A 26,504-nucleotide genomic window follows, 5' to 3' on the forward strand; every position below is an offset into this window, starting at 1 on the left:
TTCTTGAGTGTGGCCACCATCTTACCCTGGAGATAGCCATCCTGTGAGCTAACTTACGCAAAGTTGTCACATATGGTGGAGAATGCGGGCACAAAGAGGCACCTGGAATTTAAACGCCAGAAGCTGGATATTTGAAAGTGACTGTCTCTGAGGAGAGTGGCTGTTTATGCTGAGTTGTGAAAGTTCAGAGACCGTTGCAATGGATCTTATGGAGGAATTTGTCAAACAAATGTGGCAGATACAGCGGCAGGAAGACCTTGCTAAATAAAATGGTCATACCCAAAGTGTCAAGTTGGAAGCAGAGCGAGAGTCTGTGCGGGCTCAACTGCAGGTGTCACTAGATAAACAGACCTCTGCGCAAGGGGGATGCTCCACAACACATGGTGCCTTGATATCCGTGACTCCTAAGGATTTGGAAAAGGTTTGCAAGCAAGAGCAAAGAGCTTGGATGCCAAAGATAGAAGCTGTGAGTGCCATTGCTAAGGGCAACTAATCAGAGCCAGGCTGGAGGTGTCTGAGAGCAAATTGCTGCATGGTCGGATGTCCTGTTTCTGAGTGGCTAAGTGTTAAAAAGTCAAGTTGTCTGTGGCACCATGATGCTGTTGCTAGGGGGCAACAAAGTGAATGGCTGCTGCTCAGCCGAAGAAGCTGGGCGTGAAGTACCATCAACCGGAGAAATGTGCACTTAGTAGTTGTTTTGTCAAGATGCCAGAGGAATGGCAGATCAAGACCTTGGAGTTGGTGGTGGGTAGAGTCCTACTACATGTTGATTTGGATCCTACCCAGGCAGTGTCAAGAGTGCTTCCAGAGATCTTGCTGTTCATTAAGAAGAATCCTGAGAGTGGAGAGACTGTTCTTCTTACTTTTGAGACTGATTTTAGGACTATACAGCACAAACTCATAAAATGTGAGACACTTGATGTGGAATTTGTGCTTGGCAGAGACTTTCCTCATTTCTGGCAGCTATGGGAGAAAGACAATAACCATGGTGGCTATCACTGGGAAGCCTTCTTCAGTGTATGCTACTTCTAATTCTAAAGGTCTGATGATAGAAATGTCTTTCCTGCAAAAATGTCGGTAAAAAATTACTCACAACGGGTATGTGATGACCCTAACATAATGTCCTGTCTTGCTCTTAAGTTGTCTGTAACACCTGAACATGTCACACAGTTTGAGCAAGTGAATGCAGTGTGTGAACGGGCTGGTAAAGAAACAGCAGCCGAGACAGAAGAGGAGATTAGTTCAAGTGTGCCCCTAGAGGCCGTAGTTGAGTATGTCGAGAGTGTCAAATGTGATATGCGTGCTGTTACTAATGGTAACCCAGGGAATAATTTTGCCATGTCCGTTTTGGGTGAAACTAATGTGGTTACTACTGCTAACTAGGGATGTCACGATACCAGAATTTGGACTTCGATACCGATACTTCGTTTAGTATTGCGATTTCGATGCCTTGCCAACAGTAATAAAAAAGTTCTTCCATTTTCTGATGTGAGGCGCGTGGTGTGATGATAAATTTAACCTCCACGTGCCTCACATTAATAGTAATTAACCCCATCATGTTTCTCAGTCATAATGGGTTAATATGTAAGGTACATGATGGGGTTACACATGGAGGTTAAATTCATCATCACACCACGTGCCCCACAATAAGTGATTGAAAGCAGTATTTTTTTTTTTTACAGCGTACACATCATAAATGATGCAAAAAAATTGTTGTGCAGGTTATTACGGCCGCGCCAATACTGAATGTGTGTATATTTTATGTATTGAGTCTTATTTTAATGTTTATTGTAAAAAAGGTGTATGTAGTTTTTTTTTTACTTTATTTTTTTAACTTTAATGTACTGGCATATATCTATATTGCAGTACATTAGCCTGTGTACGGATAGTACACAGGCAACTGTTAGAACATACCTAAGTATGCCCTAACAGGAAATATGGTAAGACAGCCCTTGGGTCCTTCAATGGACCCTGGGCTTTCTACCCATATATGGTATGTCCCTCAATCGCGTCACAGGAATTCCCTGTGACGCGATCCAAGGGGCATCCCTCCTCTATTTCCCCTGAATGCTGCAGTCCGCTGTGATCGCACCATTCACAGGAATAACGGCGGAGATTCGAGGTTTCTCTGATCTCCGCCAGCGGGGCTGCGGCTGTGTAATACAGTTATTTCCCCGCTCCTGACAGGAAGTGCGTGCGAGGTCAGCATGAGGAAATGCGGCCGGCGCTGCACTAATGAGCGGCGGTTCAGGCACTGAAGACAGAGCATGGGGGTGTTTTGCAGTGCACCCGCCATGTTCTGCCTTCAGTGCCGCCGCTCATTAGTGCAGCATTGGCCGCATCGCATCATGCTGACCGCGCGCACTTGTCAGGACTCCGGAGCGGTACAATGACTGTATTACACAGCCGCAGCCCCGCTCACATACATTCATGTGTTACAATACTGAGCTGTGCGGCCGCAGAAAAACTCAGAAATATAGGACCTGTCGTGAGTTTTACGCAGCAGACTCACACTGCGCAAAAATCACTGACTGTCTGCAGTGCCCCATAGACTAGCATAGGTACGTGCGACACGCGTAAAAACACGCACGTTGCACGGACGTATTACATGTTCGTGTAAATCCGGCCTTAGCCTGTGTAAGGACACACCCTATTGACAAGGAAAGTGTGAATGCCCAATTGTCGAGTTATTTATATATTTTCAGGAAGCGGAGAAACTGCAAAATGCAAAAGTTCTAAGAAAAGGTGAGTCAGAATTGTTGTTTTATAGGTATTACTATTATTTCCTGTCAGGAGTCAGGTCCTCTTTAATAGGGACTATGGAAATGTTTAGCCTAAAGTAGACCATTTCTTTAATTATCAACTTGTTTCTCCTAAACTTTTTTTTTTCCAGTCTATTTCTGTTCTTCAGATTCTTAATTTGCTGTTACATTACTTTTATTGTACAAACAACTCTACAAGTTCAAAAAAAAAAAAAAATTTATTTTAACTTTTCTCTTAATTATTTTTCAGCACGGCATGGGTATTCCATCTATTTCCATAATGCTTCATGAACTGATCAAACTACTGTATCATTCCAAATGCACGGATGTCACTGTTATTCGTATTGGTACTTCAGGAGGAATAGGTAAAATTTATATTTTTAAATTGTGTAAAAGATTTGTTCCATGTACTTGTAAAGGACATGTAATATGAACCATGAATTTTATAAGACAAGTTAATAATAATAATGTAAAGACAATAAATATAAATTCATTTTTATTAATTTGTATGTCTTTTTCATTTAAAAAATCCAGGTTTTTTTTTACTTACAACTTCAAGCTCCCTTTTGTGATGGATAAATCAGTCGGTTGTCGTCAAGTGGTTAATACGTTATTGCTGGCCTTAAGTTTTTTCTGCCATGGTGATGTGCTGCCTGTAAAAGGGCGTGTAGTAATAATAGTGGGGTTCACCTGCTAGTATCGCCCACTGCTACTACCTCCTTTTATCAGGGTCCCTAGGGTTATGCCTAGTTCCCTTACCTTTTTCTTATATTAACGTCAATCTAATTGCTTTTGCTACTAGTTAAGGGAATACAATTGTAAGTAAATAAAGGTAATATTTATTAATACAAACAGTAATCACACTTCGGGTCAGTTCACACAAAGTTATTTGACGCAGAAAATGCGCCAAAAAACGGCAAAAAGTGCCTCCCATTGATTTTTCCCGCGAGTGGAGAAAGTCTTGTGGAAAAAAGAAGCAACGTGCCCTATCTTTGGGCGTTTACGTCTCTGACCTCCCATTGGCATCAATGGGAGGCAGAGAAAGTATATTTTGCTGCGTTTTTGCCCCTTGGGGCTCAGTGGCCGCAGGCAAAAACGCGGTAAACGGCGTGCAGGCAGATCAAAATCTGCCTCAAAATTCCAAACGGAATTTTGAGGCACAATTTTCTGCCTGTAAGAACTCAGTGTGAACATACCCTTAGATAAAATACACCACACACAGTTCACCGTAAATAATCACAGTATAATATCAGTGTATCCCAATATATATAAATAACGTCATATGTATTGAATACGCTAACACTACACGTGGTACAGTATAAACCAAACATACACACATATATATATATATATATATATATATATATATATATATACACACATTGCTTTACAATACATACAGATAAGTTACGTTGTAATTCTCTCACTATTTCTGTCCCACTCCCTTCTAAATAACGGTCCCTGTACACTAAGGGCTAACAAGAGAGGTGGAGGATAAAGGGTTACCAGGGAAGTCAGGTTAACTATGGGACTGTGCAGGTAGCTGTGAAAGGGTTAACAAGGGATGTGCAGGTAGGTAAAGGGTTCAGGCAGGTGGTAAAGGGTTAACCAGGGGATATGTACCAGGGGATGTGCAGGTCAGCAAGGGTTACATAGGGGTAGCAAGGGGTAACTAGGGACTCGGGTAGCAAGGGTTAACTCAGGGGCAGCAAGTGTTATGCCCTTCCCAACATTTGACGTATCCATAAGCCAAAGTCGGGTAGGGGAAGTATGGAGCGGGCTCATGGAGTGAACCCGCTCCATACGATGCGGGTGTCTTCTGTTTGTTACAGCCGACACTTCAGAGTAACGAGCGGCATCGCGCTCGAGCGCGATCCTGCTCGTTTAACTCGTTAAATGCTGCGGTCAATAGCGACCGCAGCATTTAAATCGTTAGAAAGAGGGGGCGACCCCCTCTAACAGCTCATCGTGCTCCCGACAACGCAATCGTGGGGGGGGGGGGCGATGGTTGCTATGGCTGCCTGGGGGCCTAATGAAGGCCCCCAGGTCGACCATCTTTGTGCACCTATTAAGCCTCTCTCCTGCACTTATAATTTTTGCATTATAATGATAGTGCGCAGTGTGCGCCCCGTGATGACCCCACATATGTCCGCCTATTCAAAATCAGGCCAGTCAATCATTTCTGCACCAAATTTCAACAAGCGCACACCCCCAAAAAGAACATTGCAATAGACGAGTCCCTTGTAACTTCCCAGTAAGTGGGCAAGGTATAGAATTAAAATGTACAAGCTTTGCGAGAGTAGTTTAGGGTACACCTACAGGTTTTGTTTATGAAGGCGAGGACTCCAGGGTTGAACCCCCAGAATTTCATCTCCGACCTGGGAGTTAGTTGGGAAGATAGTGTGGGATTGAATGCACCCACTGCTGGACAAGGGTTACCATCTTTTACGTGGATCACTTCTACACTAGCATCCCACTGTTTAAATGAAAGAAAAGAGACATAGCATTTATATTCCTAAAACCTATGTACAGGAAACAAAAATATTCCCTACCCACCCGGCTAGTTTTGTACTCTGCTTGTTGATTACCCCTCTGGCTTGTCTTGTTATCCATTCTGGCTAGCGTGGATTGGGAGCTTAAAGAGGCCCTGGAAAAAAATCTAAAAGTGGCCACATGTTGTGGGTGGGGCCAGCACAAGTAGGCAGAGTCAGCAAACCGTTAGCTGTAGCCACATTGGTGATAGATCTAATAATGCAGCCTTATTATTATTGTCAGCATTGGGCTGTGTTCACATCTGCATTGGACACTCTTGGGTGCGTTTCACACCACAGTATTTCTATTAATATAATGTATGTGCTGATAAAGATCATGTTGGCAGTGGGTAGCGGGGTAATAATGGGGGTTGGTGTTAGCCTTTTCATCGGCTAACACTAAGCCCCGTCTTAGTAATGGTCGCTGTCAATCAGTCAGCGGCCATTACTAAGGCGGTAGTAATAAAGTTTAAAAAAAATACAAAGACATAGAAAAAATAAGTTTATTGAAATAAAAAAAACACCACACAACCCTCAATAACCATTTTATTGATAATAAAAAAAAGCTGTCTTCGAAGTAGTCCTCGAATCTGACGTAGTCCAACAACCAAACCTTTTAAAAAACCACAAAAAACATTAGTAATGGTCTGTTCACATCACTGCTGCCCCTCCATTAAGGGGTTCCGTCGGGTAACCCCTCAACGGAAAGGCATACTGAAACCTCTGCTTCCGTTTCCCTGACCATTGAACTCAATGGTGATGGAAACCTAGCTAATGGTTTCCGTTTGTCACCGTTGTGACAGGATGCCGTTGTTTTGGACGGAATCAATAGCTCATTCGACTAAAGTAGACATATGGGAAATGTTAACTAATAACTATTTGGTGTGGTATTACTATCTGTCTTACAAGAAGATACATTTAAATGAATAAAAATGCAAATTTTCTCAAAATTTTGGTGTTTTTCATAAACCGTGAATGTATCGACAACATTTTACCACTAACTTAAAGTACAAAGTGTTGCAAGAAAACAATCTCCAAATCACTTGAAGAAATAAAAGCACTCAAGTTATTACCACTTAAAGTTATATGTCAGATTTGAAAAAATTGGCCTGGTCCATAAGGCCAAAACATGTTTAGTGATTAACCCGTTAGTGACCGCCACTAACAGGCTTTATTCTGATGCATATGCCTTTTTACGGCACTGCATCAGGATAAAGTAAACAGAGCAGGGAGCCGTCAAATCTCCCTGCTCTCAGCTGCTAGAGGCAGCTGAGGGCTGGGAGCGTCCCTGCTCTGCCGGGTGAGATCGATATTAGTATCGATCTCACCCGTTTAACCCCTCAGATGCGGTGCACAATAGCGTGCACCGCATCTGAGTGGCTTTGGAGAGAGGGAGGGAGCTCCCTCTATCTCCCACCGACACCCGGCGATACGATCGCCGAGTGTCTGTGTCTCCAATGGCAGCCGGGGGCCTAATAAAGGCCCCCAGGTCTGCCTGGAGCGAATGCCTGCTAGATCATGCCGGAGGCATGACCTAGCAGATGCCTGTCTGTTTTAAACGGACAGGCAGTAATACACTGCAATACAAAAGTATTGCAGTGTATTATAATAGCGATCGGAGAATCGCATATTAAAGTGCCCTAGTGGGACTAGTAAAAAAGTAAAAAAAAAGTTTAAAGTTAATTTAAAAAAAATGTGAAAAAAAATGAAAAACCCACCTTTTCTCCTTACAAAATGCTTTACTATTATAAAACCAAAATAAAGTAAAAAAGTTACACATATTTAGTATCGCCGCGTCCGTAACGACCCCGACTATAAATCTATAATATTATTTAACCCGCACGGTGAACGGCGTAAAAAATTTAGCAAAAAACTATGGAAAAATTGAATCCTGACTTTAAAAAAATGTGATAAAAAGTGATCAAAAAGTCGCATCTACTCCAAAATGGTACCAATAAAAACTACAAGTCTTCCTGCAAAAAAAAAAAGCCCTCATACAACTGCATCGGCGGAACAATAAAAAAGTTATGGCTCTTCAAATATGGAGACACAAAAACAAATAATTTTGAAAAAAAAGCGTTTTTTACTGTATAAAAGTAGTAAAACATACAAAAACTATACAAATTTAGTATCGTTGCAATCGTAACAACCCGCTGAATAAAGTTAGTGTTATTTATATCACACGGTAAACGGCGTAGATTTAAGAAAAATAGTTTTTTTTCTATTCCCCCCCCCCAAAATAAAGTTAATAAAAGTTAATTAATAAATAATATGTACCTCAAAATGGTGCTATTAAAAAATACAACTTGTCCCGCAAAAAACAAGACCTTATACAGCTATGTCGACGCAAAAATAAAAAAGTTATAGCTCTTGGAATGCGACGATGGAAAAACGTAAAAAATGGCTTGGTCATTAAGGTTTAAAATAGGCTGGTCATTAAGGGGTTAATACATTTTATTTACAATGTAAATTGTTTTGACAAAATCAATAGCGCAGTCGTATGCGCTAATGGTTGCATCAAGAACAATGGAACCCTGTCACAACGACAACAAACAGAAATCTTTAGCAACCTTTCTGAGGTTTCAGTTTTCCTTTCCGTTGAGGGGTTACCAGACGGAAACCTCCGACTGAACCCCTCAACGGATGACATACAGGTGATCTGTTCCAAACCTTTGTGCAAGAATTAAACCCTAACCACATTGGCTTACGGTTTACATTTGAGAAAGATGGGAACTATGCTTTCTCGATGTACTAATCAAACGCAATAGAAAAGGGGGACTGGACACTATTGTGTTCAGAAAGCCAACAGCGGGAAGTAGTCTTTTACAATGAGATGTCAACACAGCCTAACAAATATGGTAGGCTTAGATACAGGGCCCATGTGCATGTGTGATACTGTTTGTTGGAACCTGTATCTAAACCTACCACAAGGTAGGCTTAGATAAAGGGTCCAGCAGACAGTAATCTTATACAGTATGGCTTAAAGGGGTTGTCCAGTCCCTAAACATTGATGGCCTATCCTCAGCATAGGCCATCAATAGCTGATGGGTCGGGGTCTGCATTCCGGGACCCCCGCCGATCAGCTGTTTTGAAGGGGGTGCAGCGCTCGTACGAGTGCAGTTTCCCCTTCATTTCCCTTACTTGCTCACACTGTGAATCGCTGACACGTCAGTGTCAGAAAGTGACCGGATTGAAGAAGTAGCGCTCGTACGAGCACTGCACCCACTTCAAAACCGCTGATTGGCGGGGTTCCCGGTAGTTGGACCGCGACATATCAACTCCAGCAGAAACTGCACCCCCCCCCCTTATGTCTTCCAAGGGTGGTAAGAAAAATCAAGGAAGACAGGGCCTCAGTAATACTGATAGCCCCCTATGGCCGAAGAGACCATGGTTAAGGAGAATGTCCTCGAATCAGCCTTGGATTCTCCCAAACATACCAGATCTCCTGTACCAGGGCCCAGTAATGCACCCAGAAATACAAAAACTTCATCTGAAAACGGAAAGGGTAATCCTTACACAGAGAGGCTTCTCCCAGTCATTTCCACTCTGCTAGCAAGCAGGAAACAGGAAACCTCGGAGTAAGGCTGGGCAATTATGACATCAAAATCACGATTAATTGAACATGTAACATCGAACGATTATGTAAGCCACACCCCCTTTTGCATGCCACACCCCCTTTTGCATGCACACCCCCTATTTGCATGCTATGCTATTAAATTTATATTCCGAGCCTGCTGTATACTACTACTATATATAATATACCCGCTGACTCTGCCCCCATAGCTGCCCCCACACAGTATAACATCCCCATAGTTGCCCCCACTTAGTATAATGCCCCTATAACTGCCCTAAACACAGTATAATGTCCCCATGGCTGCCCCATAGAGTATAATGCCCCCATGCACTATAATGCCCCCATAGTGCTCTCCACAAAGTATAGTGCCCCACATAGCTGCCCCCACATAGTATAATGCCCCTATAACTGCCCTTCAAACTGTATAATGCCCCCATAACTGTCCTCCACTTTGTATAATGCCCCCCATAGCTGTCACCACACTTTATAATGCCCCCCATAGCTGTCACCACACAGTATAATGCCCCATAACTGCCAGCACACAGTAGTATAACGCCTCTATAACTGTACTCCACCATTGGTCTACCATTGGATTCAAATGTATCTATGTTCTGAAAATGCAGAAACAGTTTAAACCGGGAAAAAATAATTGATAAAACCAAAATTCGCAAGATGACGTTGATTAACTGCGATGAATTTCGATTATTTTTCAATTAATTGCCCAGCCCTACGTCGGAGATATATCTGAGAGTCTGGAAAGCATTTATGAACTTTGCGGGAAGAGACATAGATCCACCAGTCAAACCAGATATCCCCCCTGATATTAGATTTTCTCCAAGCAGGATTAAATAAAAAACCTCAAGCCGAATACCTTAAAGTTTAGATATCTGCATTAAGTTCCTTTTTTTTATTTCAGATAGGCAGAACACCCCTGGGACAGGAGATTCTTGGCAGCCTACTCTGGGCTCAAACCCCAGGTTAGGTCCTCCGTTCCCCCGTGGGACTCAAATACTGTTCATCAAGCTCCATACAATGTGGGTGTCGGCTGTATGTTACAGCCAACACTTCACAGTAACGAGCGGGATCGCGTTCGAGCACGATCCCTCTCATTTAACCCATTAAATGCCAGTCAATATCGACAGCGGCATTTAAATCGTTAGAAAGAGGGGGGCGACCCCCTCTAGAAGCTCATCGCGCCCTCCGTAATGCAATCGCGGGGTGGCGATGGTTGCTATGACAGCCTGGGGGCCTAATGAAGGCCCCCAAGTCTGCCACCTTTGTGCTCCTATTAAGCCCGTCAGAAAGAAAGTATACCGAAATACATTAGTATTGCAGTATATAGTGCAAGTGATCCAATAATCGCTGGCTCAAGTTTCCAAGGGGGATGAATAAAAAAAGTAAATCTCTGTGAAATAACGTTTTTTTTTTATGTACAAAAAAAACCTATTAAACGTAAAAAAAAAAATTTCCCCATTTTCCCCTTAAGGCATTGTAAATAAATAAATAAATAAACATAATTGGTGTCGCCGAAAGTCTGAACTATTACAATAAATAATTATTTAACCCGGACGGTGTACGCCATAAAAAAAAAAACAAATGTAAGCACCGGAATCGTTATTTTTGGTAGCATTAAAAACTACAGCTTATCCCGCAAAAAATAAGCCTTCATACTGCTTAATCGACGGAAAAATAAAAAAGCTATGGCTCTCAGAATTGAGCAACACAAAATAAATAACATTTTTCACAGTTAGTATTTCCTTGTAAAAGTAGTAAAATATAGAAAAAACTATATTGTATAACGTATTGACCCACAATAATATAACATGTTTTAATTGCACGGTGAATTCCGTGCAATTAAAAATGAAGCGCAAAAAACAACGGAAGAATTGCTGTTTTTTTATTTTATTTTATACCCCACAGTTTTTTTTTCTTGTTTCCTAGTACGTTATATCGTACAATAATGGCTATACAATAAACTACAACTCATCCCACAAAAATCAAGCCCTCACAGGACTATATCGATGGAAAAATGAAAAAGTTATGGCTTTTGGAAGGTGGGGAGGAAGAAATTAAAATGAAAAAGGGGATTACAGCAACTGGAAACCCATTCTGCATGTCCCATTGCCCCCCCTGTGAGTGAGCAGACAGCCGGTCAATCAGGGCACCGTGTGGTAAAAAACGACAACTCAACTTTATTCTGCTGGTCAATATGATTACGACAATACCAAATTGACATAATCTTTAATATTTTTTTAATGTTTTACTACATTTACAAAGCAACTATTTAAGAAAACAAAATAGTTTTGTCTCGGCTTATTCTGAGAGCCATAACTTTTTTAATTTTCCATCATTTGAGCAGTGTGGGGGCTGAATTTTTGTGGGACGAGCTGTAGTGTTTATTAGTACCATTTCTTGGTACGTATGACTTTTTGATTACTTTTTATTAAGAAAAATTAGAGCGGTAAGATGACAAAAAAAGTTTTTGTTTTTCCATTTTACTGTGTTCACCGTGCGGGTTAAATAATGTTATGTTGAAATAGTACAGACTTTTACAGATGTGGCGATACCAATTTAGTTTAGTTCTTTACATAAATTTAGAAGAAAAATGTGTTTTTTTTTAAAAACGCTTAATGTTTTTTTTATTTTTGGACACTACTAAACACTTTATTTAACTATTAGGAACATTTTTTTATTAGTCCCCCAAGGGACTAATAAAAAACATGAACACATAGCAGGGGGGGGGGGGGAGCGCGATGGGATATCAGAGGGAGATGAGCCCTTTATATTACAAGCTCTAATGAGTCTGATAGTATGTGAGGGCCTCCCGATCCTGGTCACTGCTCTCACACTATACCGGCTATTTGCTCAAAAGGAACTCAAGTTTATGTGTAAAAATATGCAAGAGACTGATTTACAGGAGCCTTTACAGCCATTATTGCGACCTCTGTCTGTAACAATGTTTAGGTAGGTGGTATGGTTCAAAGTAAGGCAACTAGTGGAAGACCACCTATCTCACAATTTTGTAAACAGATCACATTGGTGTGCACCACCTGTAGTAACTATGTATTTGGGGAAGGAAGAAGAAGAAGTATGTGATCTGAAATTAATATGTAACTTTTACTAATATGCATTAAATGAAATGAAAATAAACAGTAAAATATCCGATGGTGTAAAAGGTATGTGTGAGTGACCCCCAAACTCACATACCTAGGCCATATATATTGAAGATGTCCCGTGTGCTTTAGTGACAGTGCTGCTCAGCACAGCGCAATCTGCTGTCACACATGAGCGGCTGGCCACACGCGTCTTAGTTCGGCACAGCAGGGGATATAGAGCTTATCTCCAGGCTACTGCTCTGGCATACAGAGCGACGGCATGACAGCGCAGCTGTCTGCTTACTATTCACACCCTCTGCGGCAATTGTGTGTATGGGTGCAGCAGGAAATTCATCCTGAACCAGGAACATCACGGGCATGAGTGGCTCCCACTACTCTGACCCGTTTGCTTCAATTCTAATAAGGTTGCCGGCATCCCTACTGAAACCGACTAATTCAGTTCATAACAAATAATTCATTTACTACACGGTTTCTTATATAACAAGGACACACACAAGGTCTTTGCATATCACAGCAGCACAGCCTGAGTGGCTGTTTGTGCTCCTGGTCTGGCACACAATATACCTATGAGAGGGTTAGTCTCTAGACCCATGTTCACACTTTGCTGTAGTGCAGCTGCATGGTGGTGACCCTAGCTACCCTGCTTCAACATTGCACTACCGCAGACCTGAGAATATAATTGCTGGTTTGGAAGCATAGTCACACGTGTTCTTTTTTGAACACTTTGTCATGAATCACAAACCATGACATCTTCAATATATATGGCCTAGGTATGTGAGTTTGGGGGTCACTCACACATACCTTTTACACCATCGGATATTTTACTGTTTATTTTCATTTCATTTAATGCATATTAATAAAAGTTACATATTAATTTCAGATCACATACTTCTTCTTCTTCCTTCCCCAAATATATGGTTCAAAGTAACATCACATGAATCCCAAGGATTTCCAGCAGAAAATTGCTCAGAGCATCATGCTGGCTTGCTGTCTTCCCATAGTGCACCTTGTTGCCATCTCTTGCCCAGATAAGTGGCGCACACGCGTCTGTTTACGTGATGTAAAAAAAAAAAAACTTGATTCATCAGACCAGGCCACCTTCTTCCATTGCTTTATAGTCCAGTTCTGATTTCATGTGCCAAATGTCGCCATTTTCTGTGGTGGACATGGTTCAGTATGGGCACTCTTACGCAGCCCTAAATGCAACTGCAGTGATGCACTGATAACATTCTTTCATAGCAAGCATTACATTTCTCCAGCAATCTGTACTACAGTAGTTCTTCTGTGGGATAGGACCAGACAGGCTAGCCTTCAGTTCCCACGCGCATCAATGAACTGTTGGCGTCCGTGACCCTATTCAACGGTTGTCCTTCCTTGGATCATTTTTGTAAGTACTAATCACTTTATATCTGCAGCACCCCACAAGACTTGCCGTTTTAGAGATGCTCAGCCAAGTCACAATTTGGCACTTGTCAAACTTGCTTGGACACATAAACATATCCATTTTTCCTGCTTACAATCCATTAACACCATAGCGCATAATCACGTACATGCATGGCATGGAAATTCAACAATTTGCGCATTCTGCTGTGCATGATTTTGATCGTGCGGCACAGAAGCTGTGCACTCGTGATCACCGCGGAAGCCCGGCTGTAAATGACTGCCGGGCACCCGCTGCAAAGTCTAGGATTGGAGAAACCATTTAATCCTTTAAATGCCGCAGTCAATAGCAACCGCAGTATTTAAGTGGTTCCACATAGGGAGGGGTCTACCACTCTCACCCATCGAACGCGATCGCCGGCTGCTGACTGGTTGCCATGCAACCAGTGACCTAATAAAGTCCCTCAGGCCTGCCCTGGCTATATGCCTATTAGGCCGTGCTAGAGGCATGATCTAACAGACAGGCTACTTATTTACACGGACAGGCAATAAGTAAACCAAAGCATTATATCAGCGATCAGAAGATCGCATTGTCAAATCCCCTAGTGGGACTAATAAAAAAATTATTAAAACCATTAAAGTTTATGAAAAAAAAAAAAGATTTACTGTAAAAATAAAATAAAACCTTTTTCCATAAAAAGTGGGTACATGTAATAGAAGTGTAAAAAAAATGAAATACACATATGGTATCGCCGCGATCGTAATGATTTTTCTGCTTCCCAGTGATTTCAATGGGAGGTCCGAGGCCAAAAGCCGCAAGGAAAAACGCAGATTTCGGACGTTTTTTTAAATTCAGTTTCCGTGTCAAAATCCGCGCCAATAAACTGTGTAAACTGACCCTTAAAACGAATGTCTGTTTGTCCTCTATAAGCATCCAAACACCTAAACCATTTGACCCAAAATTTGGCACAAGGGTACATCGGGTGTCCGGGAAGATTTTCATACAGGTCCCGAGCTTGCCGCCATTATCACAGGATCACAATTTATTACTATAATAGCAAAATAAAATTTTTTGCTTGTCTGTCCCCTATAGCCATAACCATTTCACCCCAAATTTGGCACACCTTGCCGTTGTTCTTTATTATCATCAGACTCAAGATCCAATACCTATAAAAGCAAAATGGAATGTCTGTTTGTCTGTCCTCTATAGGCATCCTAACGCCTGAACCATTTGACTCCAAATTTGGCACATAGTTACATTGGGTGTCCAGGAAGGTTTTCGTGAAGGTTCCCACCTTGCCATCATTCTCTGTAATCAGCTATTATCATAGGATCACAATCCATTACTATAAAAGTGAATACAGATATTCGCTTTTATAGTATAAATGGTTTTTTTGGGCAGTAGCTGGTAGTGCACTTTACTAGATAAACCTAGATGGGAAGGTACAGTGGAGTGGTTGCCCATAGAAAACAATTAGATTACTACTTTCTTTTTTTAAAGGGGTCTTGGAAAGATGAGAGCTGGAATCTGATTGGTTGCTATAAGCAATTGCCTCATTTTTCTTTTACACCAGTTTAGATAAATCATCCTCCATTGCATCTTGTGCTTTTTGGGCACATATTAAAGTTTCAGTCATAAATCTTTAATGGGACGGCAGCTGCGGGTAGATCTTCCTGACGTCAGTAGGATCCTTTGAGAAATAAAACCAAGTCCAGTGAAGGCTTAAAGTCCCTCTGGCCAGGAGATTTTGATTTCACATTTATAAACTCTATTGTACTTGGCTTTAAAGCCAGCCATGACACATTCAGCATCTAAACTAATTTGAAGCCTACTGTTTAACTTTAATTTGCAAAAGGCAAGCCAAAGAGAAGTCCCTCAATTCTCAGGAAATCTCCAGTGGCCAGTAGGAAAGCTGCATCACGAGCAGCAAATACTCCTCAACAAACTCTTGCCTGACGGCAAGCTGGTCAAATGAGTCATACTGCTGCTCGAGCTGCTAAAACTCCTCAGAAAATTCGGGCCTGGCTTTCTCAATAACAAATCAAACAGGTGGCTCTCAGAAGCACAGAGTCTCCTGCCCAAACCCAGGCCAGAATGCAAGCTGATTATGAGCACATCATGTTGTTGAGCGTTCAAATGAGTGGGCTTTCATGCATGATACTCCTTTCAATTATGATCCAACCAATGCCTATGGCCAAAATAGATGGATTGTGATGGGCAAAATGGAAATTTCTTGAACTTTCTGTGGTGCTAAGTTTCCTAAGGAGGCACTAGGTATGTGCTGCTCTGGAGGCAAGGTGCAGATACCAGATTTGCCAACCCCCCAGAGCCACTCTAATCATTGTTTACAGACAATGGCCTTGATTCAAGAGATTCTCTTAGCAAAATTCAAAGCTATAACAACTGTTTTCACATTACTTAATTTACTTCATTTGAAGTCAGAGAGAGTGGTATCACGCCCACATTTAAGATACAAGGTAAAATATCCCATCTCATTGGATCTCTATTTCCAGTAGAGAATCAGGAATATACATTCCTGCAGATCTACTTCATGGGTAATTCTCAGGTAGAGGCTAATGCCCGCCATGGAAATTTCCAAGTTACCAATTGCAAAACAATACTTAAATTATAGGAGATGCTACATCAGTATAACCCTAAAGCCAATGTGTTTGAGGCAGCAATTGAAAAAAAAACACGCCCTCCGACAATCATAAGGTTATTATCAGGGCAGATAAGGCACAGGCCCCTGGCCAGCATTCAGGCCGGTTTAATGCTCAAATCATTAATTAAAGAGGCTCTGTCACCAGATTTTGCAACCCCTATCTCCTATTGCAGCAGATCGGCGCTGCAATGTAGATAAGAGTAACGTATTTTTTTTAAAAAAAAACTGCATTTTTGGCCAAGTTATGACCATTTTTATATTTATGCAAATGAGGCTTTCTAAAGTACAACTGGGCGTGTATTGTGTATGTACATCTGGGCGTTTACTTGTTTTACTAGCTGGGCGCTGTGAATAGAAGTGTATGATGCTGACGAATCAGCATCATCCACTTCTCTTCACAACGCCCAGCTTCTGGCAGTGCACAGACACACAGCGTGTTCTCGAGAGATCACGCTGTGACGTCACTTACTTCCTGCCCAAGGTCCTGCATCGTGTCGGACGAGCGAGGACACATCGGCACCAGAGGCTACAGTTGATTCTGCAGCAGCATCAGCGTTTGCAGGTAAGTAGCTACATCGATTCGTCAGCATCATACACTTCTATTCATTAGAAAGCCTCATTTGCATAAATATAAAAATGGTCATAACTTGGCCAAAAATGCTAGTTTTTTTAAAAAAAACAACGTTACTCTTATCTACATTGCAGCGCCGATCTGCTGCAATAGGAGATAGGGGTTGCAAAATCTGGTGACAGAGCCTCTTTAAGTTGCCATTGTTTCTCGCATGGACAATTGTATGTTGCCTGCTCCAGAGTTGGATCAGGTAAAAATTTTTGTCTATGCACCTGGCAATAAAACTGCCAGTGTTTAATCAACAGGCACTGTCAGGATATGTTCACATGGTGTTTTCAGGCGTATTTCGGGGCGTTTACGGCTCATAAAATGGAAACAGAACGCCTCCAAACATTTGCCCATTGATTTCAATGGGAAATACGGCGTTCTGTTCCGATGGGGTGTTTTCTTACGCCTTGTTTTCCAAAAACTGCTCGTAAAAAGACGCCCGCGAAAAAGAAGTGCATGTCACTTCTTGGGACGTTTTTGGAGTAGTTTTTCATTGGCTCTATAGAAAAACAGCTCCAAAAAGGCCGTAAAAACGTTGCGAAAATCGCGAGTGGCTTAAAAATAGTCTCCGTATTTTCAGACGTTTTTTATTTTGTGTGTGCACATACCCTTATAGAGTCTTATGACTCCATCTCCTACCAGTTTTGCTATTCGGTATTTAGGAGGTTAAAAACCAAAATAAACAGTGTGTAACTGCCGTCGTATATAGGGCTACTAGCGATTTACCCGTAAACAAAAAAAACAATGGCATGGATTGGCCCCCTGTGCACCCTTGGAACATATCCAATGAACAGACAGACCAACACTTTATACTCTGGCAGCGCTGGGTACTTTTTCTAGTATACATGTGCAAAATATATGATTCTTTTTTTTACATAACTTAATTTCACTTGCAAAAATCAAAACCATTTTTTTCTTTATTATGTTTCTTTAGGTATTGATCCAGGATCTGTGGTGATTACAAACCAGTCTGTCAATTCTTGTTTTAAGCCTCAGTTCGAACAGATAATACTTGGGAAGACAGTAATCCGTTGTACAGAACTGGAGAGTGAATTAGCACAAGAGCTGCTTCAGTGCAGTCAAGAAATCAATGAGTTTAATACAGTCATTGGGAGTACTATGTGCACATTGGATTTCTATGAAGGTTTGTAGAATATTTTTATTTTACTTATTATTGATTTGATAAATTGGTAAAATATATATTTTGAGAAAACTATAATGAAGTACAAATCAATGTCCTTAGTATATTTTCTTCTGAGCTTTTACGCAGTAGAAAATGCTTCCTGATACCTTTTGCATGTAATGTCCATTAAAATGGTAAGAACAGAACAACTGGTTATAGTACAGTTCTAATAGGTTTAGATTCTGTGAATCTTTTACCCATTAGTGACCGCCCATAAGTATTTTTATGGTGGCCACTAACGTGCTTTATTCTGATGCAATTGCCTTTTGTGCTCCAGAAGTTTAGGCAGAGACTGCGTCAGAAGCAGAACTTAGTTCAGAAAGTTCTGCTTCTGCTACTGGACCGCCCCCAGTCCTATGGTGGTCGATGCAGCTGTCACCGTTGAACCATCAGGAGCAGGGCCTAGTAATGTAGTCCCTCCTGCAATGTGGGATCCTGCAGTTTCTTTCTCTCTCCCCCCCCCCCCCCAAATTTTGCCATTTATATATCAACACGGATGCCACAAATTTGACTCCCTATGACTTTTCTAATTTGTTCATAGGCGATCAGGCCCTGGAACTAATTGTCTAGCAGACAAATTTATATCCCAGGCAATTTGTGACCGAAAATCCCATGTCTTGCTATGCCAGAGTATGGATCCCCACAACGGTCTCTGAAATGAAAAAGTTTTTGCATCCATGTTTTTGCCGTTATGGCCCGAACGCGCTATGAAACAATGTGATTCATGTACTTCTCTGACAATGCCCAAATCCCCCCAAGAAGTGACCCAGGCTATGATCGCCTCAACAAATTGAGACCCCTTCTCTCCCTCCAATGAAAGTAACTTTTAAACTTGTATACCCCAGGCCAAAAACTCAGTAGACGAGTCTCTTATGAGCTTAAAGGGCCATCTATCCTTTCGGAAATTTATCTCCTCCAAAAGAGCCCAATAACGGTGTGAAACTTTATAAGGTGTGCAAGAGCACAACGGGCTACACCTGTGGTTCTTTTTTTACTTATGAGGGTAGGGACTGCCAACTTAATCCCCCAGGCTGCCCAGAGATTGCCATTAGTGAGAAAATCGTCTGGAAACTCATGGTGCCATTCCCACAGAAAGGGTACCATGTGTACACGGACAAATACTACACTAGTGTCCCCTGTATAAGTCCCTCCATGCTGTTAGTACAGGGGCCTGTGGGACGATAAGAAAAAATAGAGACTACTTCCCTCAACTACTGGTGTCCAGACGTATAACAAGGGGTGCATCACTCTCATTTGCCAGTGACCAGTTGCTTGCTGTCAAGTGGAGTGACAAAAAGGAGGTATACCTGCTAACCACCGTACATGAGGACACCACAGTGGCAATGAGAGAGAGAGGAGCTACCACTGATGAGAGGAAACCGGTCTGTGTAGTGGACTACAATAAGTTCATGGGGGGGGGGGGGTCGATCTATCTGATCAGGTCCTACAACCGTACTTAGTAAAAAGGTAGTGATCTACCTCATACAGATGGCTACTTATAACAGCTATGTGCTCTAGAAGACCCAAGGAGCGCTCAGTTTCCTACAATATCCGTAAAAAATTAGAGCGTACCTCCTGTTTGACTTCCCTGCACCTGGAGAATCCTTTGAGTCAGAGGATGTCAAAAGGCTCACTGAGCGCCACTTCCTTCACCACGTCCCTGCCACTGAGAATAAACAATACCCCCAAAAGAGATGCTGGGTTTGCAGTAAACATGGAAGGAGGAGGAATACCCGGTTTTACTGCCCCATGTGCCCTTCAAATCCAGGCCTGTGCAACTTCCCCTGTTTTGCGACATATCACAAAACAATTATTAATAATAATAATTAATTTTATAGATCATATAGGGAACACTAAAAAGGGTGGGGTAGGGGATTAATTTTAAGGAGTCAATTTCATTTATTCATATTTTTTGTTTCGTTTCTGGGCTTTCCAAGGGAGGGAGGGATTCTCATGGGGAGGTAGTAAAGTGTATTTTTTTCAGACTGTAAAACTAATTTTACCCCTTTTTGTTTTTTTTTCTATACAATTCTTGGACAAATAAATCCAGGACTTGATCACTCACAAATTCATTTCTATTATATAATTTTTGGGAAATTAAATCCTAGACTTGATCACTCGCAAATTAATATATTTTTTTATTAACACAGTTTATTGCGCAGAAGCCCACGTCTATCTATTTAGAACATGGACCCCCACAAGTGAAGCCCACGTCTATCTATTTAGAACATGGACCCCCACAAGTGCTCTTGAAATAAAAAATGTGGGAATTGCATTTATTAGTAGATAAGTCCAACACGTGTGGCCTATGCCACCCCTAAATTAATGGAAGTAATGCATTTTAGCAATGATTATAAGGATACATTGAGGATGTATTTCCTTTTTCTTATTACTCTGTCCTGCCACATACAGCTGTAACATTCTCAATTCTATACCGTGATACGGGCATGATATATTTTTTTTGAACGATTTCTAATAATCGAGCAGTTTCTTCTCGCTACACCATGGGCTTTGTTACAGTTTTGTTCCGGTTTTTACCCTCTAAAAGCTCATCAATCGCGGGGTGGTGATGGTTGCTTTGGCTGCCTGAGGGCCTAATGAAGGCCCCCAGGTCTGCCATCTTTGTGCTCCTATTAACCGTTGCCTCCGGCAGGGCTTATTAGAAGCCTGTCAGAATCACGATATACTGCAATACATTAGTATTGCAGTATATAGTGCAAGTGATCTAATGATCGGTGGTTGAAGTCCCCTAGGGGGACTAATAAAAAAAGTAAAAATGAGTACAAGTAGAGGTGTTTTTTTTTTTAATGTAAAAAATCTTAAATGTTCGAAACCCCTCCCCCCCTTTTCCCATTTTCCCCCTAGAGCATAGTAAAAAAGTAAATAAATAAACATAATTGGTAACACCGCATTCGTGAAAGTCTGAACTATTATAATATATCATTATTTAACCCGCACTGTGTACGCCGTAAAAAAAATAAAATTGTAAACGCCAGAATCTCTATTTTTTTGGTCACCATCTCCCACAAAAAATGAAATTTAAAAGTGTACAAGGAAGACCTGGGGGTCTTCATTAGGCCCCCAGGCAGCCATAGCAACCATCACCCCCCCCCCGCGATTGCATTGAGGGGGGCGCGATGAGCTATTAGAGGGGGTCGCCCCCCTCTTTCTAACGATTTAAATGCTGCAGTCTCTGTTGACCGCGGCATTTAACAAGTTAAACTAGCGGGATCGCGCTCGAGCTATTTACTCTGAGGTGTCGGCTGTAACAAACAGCCGACAACGGCATCACATGAAGCGGGTTCACTCCGTGAGCCCGCTCCATACTTCCCCTACCTGACTTTGGTGTATGGATACGTCAAATGTCGGGAAGGAGTTAAATTCAGCAAGAGACGGTGGGGTCAAAATAATCACTACACCTCTAGATAAAAACCTTAAGGGGTCTAGTTTTCTAAGTGGCGGTCATTTATGGGTAGTTTCTATCGTTCTGACAGCTCAAAGTCTCTCCAAGTATGCACTGAGGCCTAAAACATTTTTAAGCAAAATGTGTCCTGAAAGCCTCTGGGTGCTCCCTTACTTTTGGGCCCTGCCGTGTGTCCAAGCAGCTCATTAGGGCCACAATGGGGTTATTTTTGAACACAGGAGAAACAGGGTGATAGATTTTTAGGTGTGTTTTTTCATTCCCATGTTCGCTTTACAAAGAAATTTGTCTTTAAAAGGACACATTTGTGAAAAAAATGTAATTATATTTTTTTTACACCTGATTTGTATGAATTCTTTAAAAAAAAACAACTGTGGGCTCAAAACACAACACCCCTTAATAAATACATTAAGGGGTGTCGTTTTCAATATGAGGCCCTTTATGAAGGTTTCCATCATTCTGACACCTATGAGCACTGAAAAATTGGCTTTGTGCAGGAAAACAAAACGTACTTCAAAATGTATTAAATTATTATAAAATTTTTAATAAGTTAAAAAATATTTTTTCAAAAGTGCTGCCAAAATAGCATAGAGATGATAACATACATTTCATTTAAAAAAAAAAAAAAGGTACAGTATGTGACATTTTGCAGATCAAAATACTGGAAAAAGTGAACTTTTACAACATTTCATAAGTTTGTATTTTTTTAATTAATTTACGCAAATCATAGTCTACAATGTCAGAATTACTTGGATATGCAAAACTATTGCAGTGTTAGGGTATGTTCACACGTCTTAACAAAATACGTCTGAAATTCAGGAGCTGTTTTCGCCTGAAAACAGCTCCGTAATTTCAGACGTTTTTGCAAGTGCACGCGTTTTTCGCAGCGTCCGTTATGGACGTAATTGGAGCTGTTTTTCAATGGAGTCAATGAAAAACTGCTCCAATTACGTCCCAAGAAGTGACATGCACTTCTTTGAGGCGGACATCTTTTTATGCACCGTCTTTTGACAGCGACGCGTAAAATTACACCTCGTTGGAACAGAACATCGTAAAACCCATTGAAATCAATGGGCAGATGTTTGCAGATGTATTGGAGCCGTTTTTTCAGGCATAATTCGAGGCGTAAAACGCCTTATGTCTGAAAATAGGACGTGTGAACATACCCTTATTCTCTGATAAAGTCAGACATGAAGGTCCAAACAAGCTTGCTCATTAAGGGTTAACCCCTTCCCGCAAAATGACGGGTCTGGTACGTCGGCACTGCAAGTAACTTACCACAATCCAACGTACCAGACCCGTCATGTATATGAAGTGGGCACAGGAGCTGTGCTCGCTTCATCTTCAGCGGGTGTCAGCTGTAATATACAACTGACATCCCGCTGCGACGGCGGTGATCGCCATTATCGCCGATAGCCGCCGTTTAACTCCTTCAATGTGGTGGTTAATGGCATCCGCCGAGTTGAAGCGGTTGACAGAGGGAGGGGCTCCCTCTGTACCCCACTGGCCCCCTCCCGCGAGAGATCACAGGTGCCGATGGTTGCTATGGCAACCAGGAAGCCTAGCATCAGCTTCCAGGTTGGCCAGGAACTGAAGCCTATTAGGTCCTGCCCAAGGCAGGACCTAATAGGCTTAACTGTCTGGTGAAAAATGACAGTTACAATACACTGCACTACATAAGTAGTGCAGTGTATTTTACAGGGGATGGAAGATCAGATCTTCAAGTCCCCAAGTAAGTGTAAAACAAAAAAGCGAAAAAAGGGAAAAAAAAAAATGTTTAAGAAAAACAAATTAAATAAAAAGTTTTAGGTAATAAAAACAATTTCCGCCGTTTCCCTGATCAAGTCCTTTATAATTAAATTAAAAATATCATGTTATTTTCACCGTAAAAAAATGAAATGAGAAACAATGACAGAATTTATTTTTTTGGTCACCTTGTGTCAGAATTTTTTTTTAATAAAAAGTGATCAAAAATGTGCAAATACTCCAAAATAGTACCCACAAACTACAGTTCATCACGCAAAAAACAAGCGATATCAACTGAAAAATAAAAAAGTTAAAAAATGGCGACACTAAAACATAATGATTTTTTTTTTTTTTCAGAAAAGAGTATTTTTATTGTAGGCAAGTAGTAAAACGACCATATAAATGTGGTGTCACTGTAATTGTATCTTTATACGGAGAAGGCTGTCTGCAACAGCTAAACACTTTAGTATTGTTAATGTGTTAGTATAAGACAGCACATAAGGATCTAGCAGGATCCCTATGCGCTGAGTAAATGAATGGAGAGGAGTGCATGATGCTGATTGGTCAGTGTCATACACTCCCCTGTACAACGCCCACTTGGTCTAAAGTAAAAACATGCCCACTTGGGCATTAAGCAACTCATTGGCATAAATCTAAAATCGCTAATAAAGTGGTGAAAATAGATAGTTTTTTTAAAATAAAAAGCATTACTGTCACCTACATTATAGCGCCGATCTCCTTATGTAGGAGATAGGGCACTTATAATGTGGTGACAGAGCCTCTTTAAAGTGTGTAGTTTCCCAAATGGGGTCACTTTTGGGGGGCTCTTACTGTTTTGGCCTCGCAGGGGCTTCTCAATTGTGACATGGCACCAATGGCGGATCACCATTGGGCATTTTGGGCGGCTGCCCAAAGTACAATGTCGTTTTGTCGCGTTGTGGCAAAAACCGTGATGAAACGGTATTGTAGAAGTCCTGCAAAAGGACCTTTAGAGATAAGGTCACATGACCTCATCTCTGAAGTTCTTACTACTGTTCAGAGACCTACTGGTCACATGACCGCACGTCCCTGAGCAGCAGCAAGTCTCCACAGAGAAGACTGAGGTGAGCTGCTATGTCAGTATAAGGGCGGATTCAGACGAACGTGTTTTGCGTCCGTGCCGGCCGCGTGGTTTTCGCGCGAACCTAGAGAATTCTATGGGGCAGTGCAGACAGTCCGTGAATTTTGCGCAGCGTTAGTGCGCTGCGTAAAACTCGCGACATGTTCTATGTGTCGGCGTTTTTCGCGCATCATGCACCCATTGAAGTCAATGGGTGCGTGAAAATCACGCATGCCCCACGGAAGCACTTCCGTGGGACAAGCGTTATTCGCGCAATAACAGTAAAAGTATGAATGTAAACAGAAAAGCACCACGTGCTTTTCTGTTGACAAACATCCAAACGAAGTGTCCTAAAGATGGCGGCTGCGCGAAAAGCACGCAGCCGCGCATCCATATGAACAGGGCACATGGAGCTGTCAAGTGCCTTTTGCGCACGCAAAACGCTGCGGTTTTTGCGTGCGCAAAAACGGCACGTTCGTCTGAATCAGCCCTAAGGCTGACTTCACACGTTGTGTATTTGTCGCAGATTTTGTTGCGGTTCTGACGCAGATCTCACCCTTTTGCATTGCATAGTGTAAAATCTGCGCTGAAAATCTGTGTCAAAACCGCGACGTGTGGACTCAGCCTAAGGGGATCAATTTAGGACCTTCATACGGCATTTTGGGCAGCCGCTTTGGGCCCGAGGCTGCCAGGGGGGCCCATGGCCGCCCAAAGTACAATGTAGTTTTGTCGTGTTTTTGCCGCGAACCGTGGCAAAAAACGCAACAAACGGCATTGTATATGTCCTGCGAAAGGACCTTTAGTCCCAGTTCACACTGTTTTTCAATGCGGAAACCTCGTCGGAAAACACGCCAAAAAAGTCCGAAAATGCCTCCCATTGATTTCAGTGGGAGGCGGAGGCGTTTTTTCCCGCGAGCGGAAAAAAACGCTCACGGGAAAAAGAAGCGACAGGCCCTATCTTCGAGCGTTTACGTCTCTGACCTCCCATTGACATCAGTGGGAGGCAGAGAAAGCGTATTTCGCTGCGTTTTTACCCATGGCGCTCAATGGGTGCGAGCGAAAAATGCGGCAAATTGCAAATGGAATTTTGAGGCAGAATTTTCTGGCTGCAAAAAACTCAGTGTGAACAGGGCCTTAGACATAAGGTTACATGACCTCATCTCTGAAATTCTTACTACTATTTAGAGACCTGCTGTTCACATGACCACAAGTCCATGAGCAGCAGCAAGACTCCACAGAGAAGACTGAGGCAAGCTGCTATGTAAGTATAAGGGGATGGATTTGTTTAAGTGGTCTGTACTCAAGGGGTCTGGTTTGGGGACTGTATTTAGGAAGTTTGGTGTCTGTATTAGTTTAAGGGGTCTGTATTTAGGGGGTCTAAGGTCTGTATTAGTTTTAGGGGGTCTGTTAGTTTGACGTCTGGGGTCTGTATTAGTTTATGGGGTCTATTTAGGGGGCCTGTTCTAGGGTCTGTATTAGTTTGGGGGTCTTTATTTCGGTGTCTGTATTTAGGGATCTGGTCTGGGGTCTGTATTAGATTAGGGGGTCTGGTCTGGGGTCTGTATTAGATTAGGGGGTCTGGTCGGGGGGTCTGTATTTAGGGTGTCTGTATTTAGGGATCTGGGGTCTGTATTAGTTTATGGGCTCTGTATTTTAGGGGCCTGGTCTAGGTCTATTACTTTAGGGGTCTTTATTTAGGGGTCTGGTCTGGGGTCTGTATTAGATTAGGGGGTCTGGTCTGGGTTCTGTATTAAGGGAGTCAGGTCTGGGGCCATTATTATTGTAGGGGGTCAGGTCTGGGGTCTGAATTTAGGGGGTCTGTATTAGTTTGTGGTCTGTATTTAGGGGATCTGTATTTAGGGGGCCTGGTCTAGGGTCTGTATTAGTTTAGGGGTCTTGATTTAGAGGTATGTATTAGTTTAGGGGGTCTGTATTAAGGGAGTTAGTATTGGGGTCATTATTATTGTAGATGGTTGGGTCTGGGGTCTGTATTTAGGGGTCCTGTGTGAGGTCTGTATTTATTTAGGGTGCTTGTGCTGGGTCGGTATTTGTTTAGCCTAGAAAGTCTGGGTCTGTATGTATTCTATGATCGAGTCTGGGGTCCAAATTTATTAGTCTGAGTAAAAGGGGTTGTCCGAGCACATCTATGGGTCATCAGTATCGATTTGTGCCCTTTAACCCCTTCGCGCTCAGCGACGTACTATTCCGTCGCGCTGACCGACACGTTCGCGCTCAGTGACGGCATAGTACATTACAGGGAAAATGCATCGCCATTTTCCACCGGCGCATGCACGAGCTGTGACAGCTGCTGTTTCCGACAGCAGGCTATCACAGCTCAATACGCCGGGACCTGTTGCGATGGTCCCGCCTCCATGATCGCCACTATTGGTCAGTTAGTGAGTAACTGTCC

At 42.1% G+C, this 26,504-nt stretch overlaps 1 protein-coding gene across 3 annotated transcripts in view; it reads left to right on the top strand.

Annotated features, from left to right (window-relative positions):
• The window catches only part of UPP1 (uridine phosphorylase 1), a 209,764-nt gene that overhangs the window by 123,585 nt on the left and 59,675 nt on the right, over positions 1-26,504 (top strand). For all 3 annotated transcript variants that reach the window (XM_075828559.1, XM_075828557.1, XM_075828558.1), the window contains exons 5-6: positions 3,013-3,127; positions 17,580-17,789. In XM_075828559.1, the coding sequence (XP_075684674.1) occupies positions 3,013-3,127; positions 17,580-17,789 (325 nt within the window). The remainder of the gene's footprint in view (positions 1-3,012; positions 3,128-17,579; positions 17,790-26,504) is intronic.

Source organism: Rhinoderma darwinii, chromosome 5 (genome assembly GCF_050947455.1).
Source record: "Rhinoderma darwinii isolate aRhiDar2 chromosome 5, aRhiDar2.hap1, whole genome shotgun sequence".
NCBI lineage: Eukaryota > Metazoa > Chordata > Amphibia > Anura > Rhinodermatidae > Rhinoderma > Rhinoderma darwinii.